The sequence below is a fragment of the Drosophila simulans genome, chromosome 2R (assembly GCF_016746395.2).
Source record: "Drosophila simulans strain w501 chromosome 2R, Prin_Dsim_3.1, whole genome shotgun sequence".
Taxonomy (NCBI): Eukaryota; Metazoa; Arthropoda; class Insecta; order Diptera; family Drosophilidae; genus Drosophila; species Drosophila simulans.
The window spans coordinates 6,402,916-6,416,308 of NC_052521.2; the positions used below are offsets into that span (position 1 = coordinate 6,402,916).

The 13,393-nt window shown below is 47.5% G+C and overlaps 2 protein-coding genes across 2 annotated transcripts; both read right to left on the reverse strand.

Annotated features, from left to right (window-relative positions):
* Window positions 1-8,260: 8,260 nt before the first annotated feature.
* On the reverse strand, window positions 8,261-10,748 carry LOC6733640 (angiotensin-converting enzyme). The gene is made up of 6 exons (XM_002080658.4): window positions 10,641-10,748; window positions 9,097-10,353; window positions 8,813-9,030; window positions 8,636-8,758; window positions 8,399-8,577; window positions 8,261-8,342 (listed from the first exon to the last, which is right to left on the reverse strand). Exons 1-6 carry the CDS (start codon window positions 10,677-10,679, stop codon window positions 8,332-8,334), a joined length of 1,827 nt encoding a protein of 608 aa, XP_002080694.1. The 5' UTR covers window positions 10,680-10,748; the 3' UTR covers window positions 8,261-8,331.
* A 98-nt stretch (window positions 10,749-10,846) lies between these two features.
* On the reverse strand, window positions 10,847-13,291 carry LOC6733641 (phenoloxidase 2). The gene is made up of 4 exons (XM_016167213.3): window positions 12,231-13,291; window positions 12,080-12,175; window positions 11,260-12,021; window positions 10,847-11,199 (listed from the first exon to the last, which is right to left on the reverse strand). Exons 1-4 carry the CDS (start codon window positions 13,212-13,214, stop codon window positions 10,987-10,989), a joined length of 2,055 nt encoding a protein of 684 aa, XP_016026602.1. The 5' UTR covers window positions 13,215-13,291; the 3' UTR covers window positions 10,847-10,986.
* Window positions 13,292-13,393: the final 102 nt, after the last annotated feature.

The window sequence follows — 13,393 nt, forward strand, 5'->3', positions numbered from 1 at the left end:
TTTATGTATGCAATTTAAATTCAAATAAGTCCAGATACAATAGGCTTGTTTAGAATTCAATTTGATCCGTTTGACCTTCATCAAATAGATTTTTTTCGGTGTACATGCCCCCCCTTTCAGATGCCCCTCACCATCCCTTTTCGTAGCTGCAATTATGATATGAAGTCGTAAAGCATCATTGGCCGCCATGGCCAATAGTAAGCACCATCGCTTTATTTCAGTTTTTGTTGCCGGCCAAACATGACAGCCGCCAATTAAACATTTTCAGTTCATATTTTCCCAATGCCTTTTGGCCAGCTACCCCGATAGCCAGAAAAGAGAAAAAAAGAAAAAAAAGATATAAAATCATAAAAACAGAACCCACAATTCACGAAAGCGTCGCAACATTTAATATCTTTTGACAGACTGTGACAGGCTGTGACTCCACCGTGACAGCTAATTGCAGCTGATATGATTGAAATGTACACGAGCCAGCGTGTCCGCCTTGTCCAACTGACACCACACTTACCCAATGGAGAGCAAGCCAAGTTGAGTGCAATCCGTATCATCACAGAAGTCCAATCTCCAGTCGCAAAATAATAGAAAACCGTGAAAATGGCCAAGAAACCTAAGGAATCATGCCGAACACTAGGAGTACCATTGTACTCATTCCATTGAATGAAATGGAAGGATGATTACATTTTAATTGAATCATAGCCTCATATAATAATCATCTAGTCTTAAGACAGACCTTCTGCAGCTGCCCACAACTAACCGCACTGAGTTCAATAGTTGAAGTATGACAACTCACTAAGAGGTCCCAACAAATCGCTCCCCACAATGGTTCATTTGTTATCTGGTCGATCCACTCGAGCGTTCACACCCGAGCAGTTCGGAGCAGTGGATACTTAACGATTCATAGTCAAGGCTGGACGGGGAAGCCTTGATCTTAAAACGGGGTGGTACGGGTTTTGCCCGGCGCACCAAAGCAGCGACGGATGGCATGTGATGACTTTTGTGTCGCCTAAGCCAGCGGAATGGCCTTTGGGAAACCGCGAGGCGGTCAACACAACATCCGCTGCCGCTTTCAGATGATTCATCCGGCATCGGCTTTTTTGGCGGATTTCTTCTATTTACTTTTGATTGCTGCCCCTTGCTATTTGGCGGGGCTAAGAGTCCGTTTTGCTCTCGATTCGCACACGAATCGAAAGTGAAAGGAGCAGCGCCAGCATTTCTTCATCTGTATCTGCAGTTGCTGTCAAGACGCCGATGCACAGAGAGAAATTTAAGTCACAACTAGCTAATTATGAACATTGATGAAAGCAGAAATGGAACATGTATCAATATTTCTGCATTATTTCACAAAATATTAAAGTAAAGGTTGAAATATAAGATGTATATTTATATATTATATATTTATAATTATATTATATTATTTTTAAAAATATATGTTTTTAAGTACCAAAGTAATGTTTCAGTGTTCCACTGCTGCGAGGCATGGACTTTGGCTTTGGTAATGGCATTGGGAATGGGTGGGAGCTGGGGCTTCGGATTGGAATTGGGATTGGGATTGGTGCGGGTGCTGTTGCCGCGTGAACGCTTCAGCTTCAACATCAACTCCAACTCCAGCTCCAACTTCTGCTTCAACTTGAGTTCGAGCGGCAGCTGCTGGCGGATGCTGCGACAGTTGGAAAGTGTTTGCCGCCTGGCTGTTTTGCCATTTCGTGTTTAATTTTTGCGGCCAGGGCAAATATTTGCATACAGCTCGCCACCGACGCTGACAGCCAGCAACCGCAAAGTCGAGTAGCAATTGCTCTTAATTTCGCGTGGCACAATTTCCGAGGGGCAGCGACTGGTCTCGGCTCTCGCGTATTTATGAATATTCATTAATCGATGACAGGCATTTGGAGTTTGGCGTTTGGAATTCGCCGGCGCGATTTCTCTGCCCACAGTCCCAGTCAAAAATCGGCAGCAAATGAGGCATCGCAAAAACGGGCAACTGCAACGAGGAAGTGGCTGGCTTTGCCACACCACACCACACTACATCGCAACACACACACACACCTCCGTGGAGCCGGGCCAACGAAAATCGATAATTGAAAAGAAATATTTGCAGGCAGATATGCAAATCTGCGGCACTAGCTCATATTTGCCCCAAACAGGGTGTTGCGGGGCGTGTCCGCGGGTGTGCGCGCACACCCTGTGTGCCACATACAGGAAAATACTCGCAAACGAGTATCGGCGCTATGCCTCGCGTATGCCATCATCACTTTCACCCAGAGGTGATATAATGGACGCAGCCCAGCGATCTCCGGCTGCGACACCAGCTGCCTCTTCCTGGCACTCAAACTGGGATGCTACCACTAATCGCCGCCTCTTCGATGCACACGTGCTTCACAGCCATGAAGATGATGGCAATACCAGTTAATACGCGTACTCAGGATAAGTGACCTACTGAAACATTTTAGTCGGATAAATACATATTTTTGGGATAATATTCTAAAGCTGCACTCAAATTCTGAGATGAAATAAACATAAATTCAATAAAATTCGATTAATATTCACCTCTTTAAATGGCTATTAAATATTTCTTTATAGCTAATAAATATAAGTAAATACATCAAATCACGTTCCACAGTATTCCCCTACTTCGCTATTGGCTTTGTGGTTAATCCAAACTCGTGATCAGTATTAGCACCCCAATTCCATTTGCAGGTCCCAGAACAATTGAAGCCTGGCGGATCCAATCTGCCTTTTGTTTATGCGAACTTAGCACCAGCCCTCGATCGTTGCTAACGATTATCAACAACACCTTCTAATTCGATTAGCAAAGCTTGACAAATTGCCAATATTTAGCTAGCCAATTAGCAGATGTCGGTTCAGTTGAGACAAATAAGAAATACCAGAACTTCCAAGTAACCGACACCAAATGCATGCAGCTTACTAGCGGCTGATAGATGGCCAGATACGCGTGGCTAGGACATTAAAAACTTTCCACTCCCGGACTCGATATGTCAAAATCGGATCTGATCTGTCAATCATATATGTGTATAAACATCTGCGAGGCGGGAACAAAATCAATGGGTATAGGGTCTGTGCCACGAGCCAAACTGGATCGCCAATCTCGCGGCAATTAGTGAACTGCGGTGTAAAGCGGCGAAAACTAAATGAATTCAGTATATACGAAACTAGCGAAGCTAAAATACTCTTTATTATGAATAGTCTGAATTTAAAATAAATCATTTCGCAGTAAGCCATCGTATTATATCGGAATTACCCATATTTAGGTACCTTTATTTTCCATTCACAGAATGCAATTTAATCTGCAAACATAATTTAATTTAAAAGATATTTATTGCTGCATTCAACAGACACAATGAAATGTAATCTTTAAACAAAAAATAAAGTCCACGGTATTAACAATGCCACAGTGCACATTAAGCCCCCCAGTTGTATAACAACACCTTCCTGAAGAGCAGCACCGATATTAAAGACCAGAAATGCCATAAATCAATTTTAGATGCGGCAGTCGAAAGCCGAGGAGCTCGAGATGAAGTGAGCTGCTTTCCTCGATTGGGATTACCAAATGGCATCTGCAGACAATTGAACGCTGGAAATGTGTGACGCTATGAATAGGCGTTTAGATCTTTTTGTGTCTGGCATTCGAGACGACTCTTTCTGGTTTCTTTCTTTTCGCTAATTACACAATTGTCTCGCCAGAGCTTTTTCACATTTTTGAGTCATGTGCGGGAAGATTGGGGCTTATACAACACGCAGTCTTCGATGGGGAGCATGCGTAACCGAGGGTGTTTCGCTGTGTTTTTCCTTTTCAAAACTATGACAAGAAATACCAGACGACGAATGCGGGACGGCCAGACCAGCCACTATCCACTATCCACTATCCGCTGACTGCGCAAACTAAGAGGCCCATAAAAGTTAAGTGCAAGAAATTATGTTGAGTAAATGTAATTGCCCGGCAGATGATATATGCAAAGCCATTTGGAAATGCGTTTTATTTGCACATTAGTGCGTGGGAGAGATTTCAGGTTTCGTAAGTGTCATATATGTATATGCACACAGATGGCGATGAGCGACCTAGAAAATTGGCCCATTCGCCGACAGTGCAAGACATTTCGTAAGGCGCTGCCGAAATTGGCTATAAAATGACACCGTTTACAGCAATCGTCGAGCAGACAGACAACTGTTTTTGGCAGCGGGCCAGGAAATTGACTTTTGGCATATTAAAATACAATTCAAAGCAGCGGCGCTTGTTGACTTTCATTCGAAGAGCTATTCATAAGCACACGTTTCCTTATTGCTGCAGCCGCTCACTTCGCCAGTCGATCGACAGATCGATCAGTTAGCCTGCTAATGCCTTCCCACTTAGTGAACAACTCCAGTTGCAGGCTGTCGAGCGATTGGAAAATAAGTCGACCGCAGGCCAAACGGAACCCATCCGTACCCGTTCCATCAAAGTGCAGTCAGCAGCTGAAGTGGCGCACAGGCCAAAATCCAAAATCCCAAAGTACAAAAATAGACCCGGAGATGTTGGCCAAAAAAAAAAAGAGTCTTACGCTGTTAAAAGTAAAAGAAGCCAGTGGCCGCCTCAGCGAAAATGAAAGTAAAATTAATTTTTTTCGGCTTTTCAAGAGGCAACCGCTGCCTGATCGCCGCTCGCTTCTTGGCCATTTTTTGGCGATGATGTCAACACAATTTCTCCACCTACACAGCAGGCCATCCATCCCCATCCCGCCTCGCTCCGCTCTCACTCTCTTTCACTCTCTTTTGACCCCTGTCGTCGCTGCGTGATTGTGGACTTTAATTTAAGGCGAGCACGCGCTTACGTAAGAGCAAAGAGCTGGCCGAGGCGACCCCGCACCCGAGTTCGTGTCTTCAGTCTTTTGTTTCAGCAGGAAGCGCAAGCTCCCTCATGTCCATGATAAATACTCGTGCATTCTGAGCCACATTCGGCGTGCGGCGCGGCTAATGATCCCCTGCCCACCGAAGAGGTGCAACAAATGATGATTATGGCTGAGCCATATCATTGTGATATCGTACCGAAGAAAGGTTACCGCGCGGTGAAAAGAGCAGTGCCAACCGCCGCCTGCAGGGCCCGCCGTCCAGCGGTGCGTATACATAATGCTCAGAGCCGCCACTCGCATTTGTTGCTGTAACATTTTATTGCTTTTTATTCGACTGCGCTGCCATCACAGCGCGCGTCATAATATACATAATTTCTTAATTGCTTGGGGTCAGCTCTCGGATGGATGGATGGATGGATGGATGGATGGACGGATGGATGCTTGCCTGGTTTGTTATGGCTGATTGCTTCTTCTGCTGTTTTTCCCTCTTATATTTTTCGTGGCTTTTTCGTCTTTTTGGGGCGCCACGCTGCGGCAGCTGGACAAGACTCAGCATGGGATTTCGTCAAATAATCATAATTTTTGCGCGAGCGCGTGACGTTGATGATGATCTGCAGTTTCTTCTTGCTCAGCTCCACTCGAGAAGATCTTTTTGCAGCCATTTCAACTCGTGTTCCGCAATGAAAGTTGGCGCCGAAATTTAATTACCATGCTGCAGGACTGAAGTAATCGATGAACAGCGTCTAATGAGGGTAAGTCAAATTACCAAAATATTTAACTCTTTTGAAAATAAATGGTTGTGTCTTTCTTGATTGACAAGGAAAAGTAAAAGAAAACATTCGGAAGTATTAAAGTTTCCCAAAACGTAATCGTTGAAGTGAAGGTTTAGAATGATCGCATAATAATATCATATCAGTACGTAACTCTAATTAGTCGAATGCCTAATACATACTTCTTAGACCACATCGATTTCGCCCAGTCTTTCCTAATAGATCCTCCTCGTAACATTACTATAAGCGCTCCATTGTTTTGCGATTTGCAGATCTGAACTTGACAATGGGCTCACGTAACAAAGCCATTTGGGGGTCTTATTCCCTGCTCTCGTATTCCCACACCATATGCTAAACCCATTCACCTCTGATTTGGCCTATTGTGCGGGGTTTAAGCCGAATTTCGTTTGTATATGCTCACTCGTTCGTTTGTTAAATATTTGCCACCAACGTGCCCGATGAATATGTTAACAAAATTCGCATATAATACTAGCATATCTCAACCTACACATGTTCCGAACTTGTTAACGAGTGCTCACATATGGGGATTTACTTTTTGGGTTAATGTTAATGTGAATGCATCTGCTGAGGGGCAATTTAAAAAAGTTCACCAAATTGTCTGACATCGACATGCAAATTTCATTTAACTTGTTTTCCCTTTGCGGTTTCCGTTTCGGCTCTTTTCTCCAGCCACACAGCATTCCCATACCCATGCCGGTATATCTATGCATAATTTGGACACTTAAGTCTTAATACTCTCCCAAAGGGGCTGCGCCAATTTGGCACGAGATTTGCAACGCAAAATGGAAAGAAGCTGTTGCCAAATGAGCTTACATTTATAGTCAGCGACGCTATTAAATTTAGCCAGAGAAATTTCGTAAAAATCGGCTTTCTCAATAAATTAATTATACTTTAAGCTTTGCATCAAATTTATACCAAGAAAATATATAATAGATCAACATCTCTCAAGACCATAATTGATATTCAATGTACACATTAGTAAGTGGAATTATTTGTATAGAGCATTTAACCCCTCGTACTTTTTGAGTTCGGTACTGGTTGCCCAAAAACCAGGGAAATACCTGGATGTGGGTGCCTTTCACTCACTTGGTTTCGGGACGGCTGGGCGGCGTGCCATGTCAAAGTTGGATTCGAGTCGAGTGCGCGGAGCTGTGTGCTTCTGCTGCAGCTGGAAATGATTCAATTTCACGGCCATTCATTCCGCGCCGAGTGCGCGGAGTCGCCACCGCAATTTGGCGCAATTAGCAGCAGGCAGACTTGCAGATCGGCTGCCTCGCCAGCTGACAAAAAATAGCAGGCGGCACGCAATGCATTCGCCCATTCGCCCATTTGCCGCAGACGCCCCCACTCGAAAGCGAAAAGGAAATCCAGTCGGGGAAAAGCACTCGTCCAGCTAAATGGGTAACGCCCGCCGGCGGGATGTCCAAAGAGGTGGGTGGTTGGTTGGTTGGTTGGTTGAGTGTATGACAGGGGGGTGGACGATCCCACGACCTTGCTTCCCGCAATTGCTCCACAACCCGCTGGGCTTGGACTTTGGCGTGTCTAATGACCACCGCGCGGACGCAGGCAGAACCGCTGACCTTTCGCCAGTCGCCGAGCAAGTGAAGCGTGCCAGTTGCAAGTCGCCAAGTCCGGCCAGCGAGCTCCAGGCCGAATGTATTGTTCACTTATTATTAAAGTAGCCAAATAAAGTGGATACAAAATATATAAGATTTGAAAACATGTGCGCTGATCAATATGCCAAAAACTGCACTAACTTTATAGCAATATTTTAAATATTTGGTTGCAGGTATGTTGTTGTGGGTACTTGATATTAATGAAATATGAATCATATATATGTTATATATATATACATTGCTAATGACCAACATGACTGATATTCCCAACAGAGTGGAGGGAAAGAGTATCTGTGACGTGGGCAAAATTCAGACGGTCATCTTGTCCGGTGACAACCACTGCAAGAGTGGCTTGGTCGGATGTAGATGTGGCCAGTGGCCACTGGCCAGTGGAAGCAATCAAGCGGGGAACGCACAACGAGCTCCGGTGCGCTTGGATGCGCTTCAAACCGGAGGACAGGCTTTCGGCTTTTATTGCGACACTTTAACGCTGCCAAAGAAACATTCGAGGGCTCTTGGACTCTTGGAGGTTGCCAAAGTTGCCAAATGTGGTCAACTTCGATGGAGACTGAAAGAATAAGTCAAAGCTGCCCACTTCCGGAACTGATTTTCCGGTTGACTGGTAGATAGTTGCTAAATTCTCGATTTGCAGAGAATAAAGAATAGTAAACAAAAACTTGTTCACCAAAATGTTTTTTGCTAGGCAACGTATTATAGTTTTTTAGAAATCAACACCAAAACTGCTGTGTTATTTAGTCTCATTTAGTTAATTTAATAAGCACAGCGCCTTATTTGAAATTTGAATTATTTTTTTACGCGCCCAAGCAACGCTACTGTCATCTCCCTCTAACACACGCGCTAATTAACCCAATTCCGAATGCACAAGTGCGAGAGAGATGAGTAGTGAGATTAACCCGTTTAAACCGATTCGCGACAGTGTTGGAAAATAATTTTGTTGAAGGCGGTTAATGTTCAAATTTAAAATATTAAAGAAGGCAGTTTGAAATATTAAAGATTTGAAATGTATTAATATATTTTATTATTATTTGTGCGCAGGCTAATAAATTTCTCCATTAGAAGTCTTCAAACAATTTCTGTACAAATTTGAAATTATTATTATGTATCCACACATTTATGAGGTAAACCTTACTTTTTTTGGAGGCAGTCCATCCAATTTTCGAGTTGGCATCCTTATTGTATTTATTGAGCCAGCCCAACACAGGTTGATAGTACTCCAGCAGCGCCAAGCTACTCAGTCCCGTGTTATTGGGCAGTATTTTGCCAACCACCTGTTTCCACGGCTTCGTAGAACCCAATGACATCATTGATCTAGAGAAATACGATTGGAGTATTACTTTATCACATAGTAGTTTATCTAATGTCTCACTTTAAATCATTGCCAACGGCCAAGCTTCCATAGAAGTCGCAGTTGTGGAGCGGCCCCCTGTTGAAACTCTTCTTGCAGAACTCGCGATAGAACTGATAGCCCAGAACTTCCGATATGAATTTCCTAAATAAAATATTTGTAGTATTATAATTTGAAGAATGTGTGGGTTTTACTCACTGAGTCTGGAAGCTCTGGTCGATGTTTACGTAGAACTTGTAGGGGAAATCAATAGCACCTTCAGAGCGATCCGATGGCGCCTCGATGCCCGCATGCTGCTCCATGAGCCTCCAATAGTGCTTGTTCACGGTGTCCATGTCCACAGTGTCGTTGAGAAGATCATGCATCACCTTGGTGTGCACATAGTACAGTGGAATACTTAGAATCGTATGGATGGCCTGAAATCCAAATTAATATATAAGTTTAAGTCAGATATTGCAAATACCTAGTTGGCCAGTACTCACCATGCGGAATAGGCGGCTCATGAGAGCCGTTTCGCTAAGCACTTCCTTGGCCAGTCGGCGTCCTGTCAGATGAGCCGGTGAAGATGCGGATAGGACCACCGCCTCGCCGACGGCGAACTCCAGGTTGTAGGCCTTGAAGTAGTAGGAGGGCAGGTGACTCTTCTGCTGGGCGTAGTACACCCTGGCCATGTGGCTGTGGTACTGCATCAGCTTCCGGAAGCTGACCTTCTCGCAGTACATGAGGTAGACGTGCGGCGTGAGGTCGAAGATGGAGGGGCGACAGTCGTCGTTGGGGCTGTCCTGGTTGGGTTCCTTTAGCTGGTTCTTGTGGAACTCGGCAGAGAGCGGCTCGAAGCCCAGCGAGGTGTAGAAGTTCTCGGACTCGTTAACCATGGCCTTGGCGGTCAAGTGACTGACGTACTCATCGAACTCCGGCAACTGGGCACGCGGATAGTAATCCTCCAAGATGCTGCCACTGGCCCAGGCCTGTTCGAGGACCTGCTGGAACAGGTGATCCGGTATCGGTCCATTGAGACTGACGACATCCGAACCGTACTTTTTATGCAGCTCCTGGCGGACAAAGGCGTGGAGCTGCTGGTAGGCGGGGCGTAGCTCCGTCATCGCCTGCTCCATCTGCTGCAGCATCTCCTGGCTGTCGTACCGGTACCACAGTTTGTGCACCGGCACCTCCAGGATCTTGGCGGCCCTCTGGTACGACTGCACTATGGTGTAAAAGTTGAGGGAGGCCCAGAGCTGGTTCTTATCCCGCCAGGCCTCCCAATAGTACTTCAGCTCGTCGGCATCCTTGCTGCTCTGCACGATCTTCTGGATGTCTGGGAAATAGGCCAGCGGACTGTCGTCCTCGTTGGGCATATTGGCCCCACCAAGATACGGCTCAATGTCCTTGTCCGTGGAGAGTGTTTGCAGCGCAGCCAAGTTCATCTGCACGGAGGAGAAGTAGTCGTCGCCCAGGACGAACAAGTCACCCGCAGTGCGCAGCTCCTGGAGAGCTAACTTCGTCTGCGGGCTGCGAATCCTGTCCAGATCGTAGGTCGCAGCCTGCCGGGAGATGCTCACCAGCTCCTCGGCAATGCGCTTCACATTGTTTAGCTTGGAGAAAAGGGCGTCGAAGTCCTCCTCGTTGTTGGCCGAATACGTTTCGGCGGCAATCTCATTGTAGAACCTGTAGTAGCGATCGCTCGATTGATTCACAAACGTCTTGGCCTCCAGGTCAATGTTGGCTGCTGCAGTTGCGCACTAAAATGTATTGCAAACATAGTAATCAATTATAAGTACCAAATTCACTTTCAATATTTTTGTTATCAAAGACTTCGTATAGTCTGAGTCTTCTAAGTCTCTTTAGTCTCGTACTAAAACCACAATTGAAGTTTAAAGTATCCACAAACTATATACAAACTGACACGCATCCAAATGAAACATATTTCAAACACGCAAAAGTTTTATGATTTAAAGTTGTCTAAAGACCTCATCTTTTTGTGGGATCTTTGCGGACCCATAGATTATTTAATCGGTACAGTGCTTACGCCAATGCCCGCTATCAGCACCAGTAGCAGCAGGCCCATCTCCTCGGGAATCGGTTTCACTTTCGCACTCAACACCGGATCTGCTCGAACTGAGGTGCTCCGGGCGTGGAGCTGGCATTTAAAGCTTCTCCCGGGCGGCTGATAAGCCTAATCAGCGAGAGATTCTCGTGCGGAGGCCGAGCCACAATAATTGAGAACAAAAGGGATTGTGGAATGCCATGATGTCTTGTTTATTAAGCGGCTCAATAAAGATGCAATAGATTGCTAAAAGTTGTATATCTAGAAGTGGGCGAGGCCATGGAATCGGGTCAGGGCGAATCGGGAAAGCGGATCAGGAGCGGATCGTCTAGTTCTGGCGCTGCACGGTGCGGTTCTCGTGGCGGATGGTCACGTCCACGATGCTCATGTTGGGCGTGAGGAAGTTAACCAGGCGGTCGACTCCGCTGCGGGGCAACCTGTCGAAGGGGAATCCCATAGACTGGCGATCCGGGTAGAGACGGTCACGGACTCCGCAGTAGGAAGCGGCATCGCTGCAGCGACCCACCAACTGCTGGTCAATCTGAAAGTGGAGATAATAGTCAAAACTATCCTTGGTTTCCTTACTAGCCAGTTAACATACCCTGTCGTTCTCATAGTTGGACACCATGATGAACAGCACGCACTGCAGTCCCTCGGGCAGACCCTTTGGCACCAGCATGTGGTTGGGCCAGCCGCAGCCGCAGAAGTTGAACTCCAGCTCCTCCGCAGTGCCGGCCGCTGGACGATTAGCATCCAGGTTGCGGAAGGTGCGCTCGAACGGAATGGTCACGCTGGACTCCGTGGAGCGGCGGCGAATGGTGTTGGGTCCTGGGTTCAGCGAAGTCACGAACTTGTCCAGCTCGATCATCATGGAGCGCTGATCACGCATCAGCATGGGCTGGCCACGCTCGTCGTTCTTCGGGGCCATGAAAATGCGCACGTAGCCGAAACGCTGGGCACCACTATCGTTGTTCACACTGATGGTATAGGTGAAGGGCAGGTGCTGCAGATGGGTGAACCGGGCGAAGACATTGCCTCGCGGCAGGAAGTCGAAGCCACGGGACATGTCCACGTCCGACTTCTGCCAGAAGGTGGTCAGGTTATTGGGACGACCTCCATTGGTGTCCACCTGGATGCCCGCGATCGAGACGCCCGAGTAGTTTAGTTGGTTCTCGGTATAGGCGGGCAGGCGCGACTTGTGCTCCTGGAAGATGCGGTCGATGTACGAGTGCCACTTGTAGAAGACCGGGTCGCGCATAGCCGTGGACACATCACCCATCACGCCAAAGGACTCCAGGTGCTTGCTGGTCGGATCGTGAGCGTACGAGATGAAGGTGTGTCCGTTGTTGTGCAGGTCACCATACTAGGGGAGTAATAGGATTAGTCCCTAAAATAATTTTGTAAGGGTAAGCACTTATTACCAGCACTCGGTTGGGCGACAGAATGGAGGACTCAATCATGTTGCCCAGGGTATCAATGCCAGTGGCCTCATCCAGTGGCACACGGTTGCCGCGCTCCTGAAAGGGAACAGGTCATGTTATTTAGTTAATGGAAAACCCACCAAAAACTCACATCCATGACAAATCCTTGGTGGATCGCCTCGTAGATGCGATCACGCCAGCGCTCCAGATCTCCAATCTCCACATTCAGCTGGTCGGCCTCCCGGTTGAGATCGCTCAGCCTGGTGCTCTCGAAGCGCGGTGGCCAGGCGCGGCTGGCCACCAGAGAGTCCATCTTGGGGAAGTAGCCCTCGGCAATGGGATCCCGCAGGTTGTTGAAGGGCAGCACCCTGGCTAGGTTGTTGCTGAACCGTTCCGCATTGTAGCGGGCGATCACCTGCTGGTGCATGTAGTAGAAGAGCTCGCCACGACGATCCTTGGCCACGATGCTGCGGTCGGAGGCCTCGAAGGGATAGACCAGATGCCAATGCCAGTGGTGAAGATTGATGCCAAGATCCTCGCGGAAGTACCACAGCCGGTGCTCGGGATCCAGATCGGAGGCGGTATAGTCCCTGGGAATGGTGATGGGCATTCGGGAACCGGGCTGCACCACGAAAGACTCTTCCCGCATCTTTCGGATCACCTGAGAGTCGATGAAGCGGTCGGGGAAAGTCTGCGAGAAGGAGGGCAGATCCAGGCCCTGGGTGTCCGGACGATGGAGCAGCGCCACCGACAAGGCATAGTTGAAGAGCACCGGGTTGACCCGATCCCTGGCGTACACCGCCACGCTCTGCAGGTCGTCCACGGAGCGCATGTTCATGAAGATATCGATCAGGCGGCCCGCGATCCTGCGGTGCTTGGGCAGGAACAGCGAGAACTGCTCGTCGCGACCCAGGGACATGGGGATCCGCAGATCGGGAATGGAGATCTCCCGGACTGGAACTCGCTGCTCCACCTTGTCGCCGACGCGGCTCTGCACCTCATTGCTGATGGGTCGGTAGCGGTCGGTCAGGAAGGAGTCGGGCACATCAAACACGGTCACCCTCTTGCCCTTGTCCATGAACACGGGCTCGGTGGGATGGTCGAAGAGCAGGAGGAGGTTCTTCTTGTCGGCCATTTTCAATGGGAAGTCAGGGAGGACCTGCTGGATCGCGGAGCAAACTAAATGGGGAATGTCACTGGAAGTCTGGGAACTTCACGACTGTGACTATTCACCGAAAGAACTGCACATTTTATACAAAACTTCGAAGGCACTAGTATCGTTTTTGGAAACCGCAAGAACGCCTGAGAATTGAA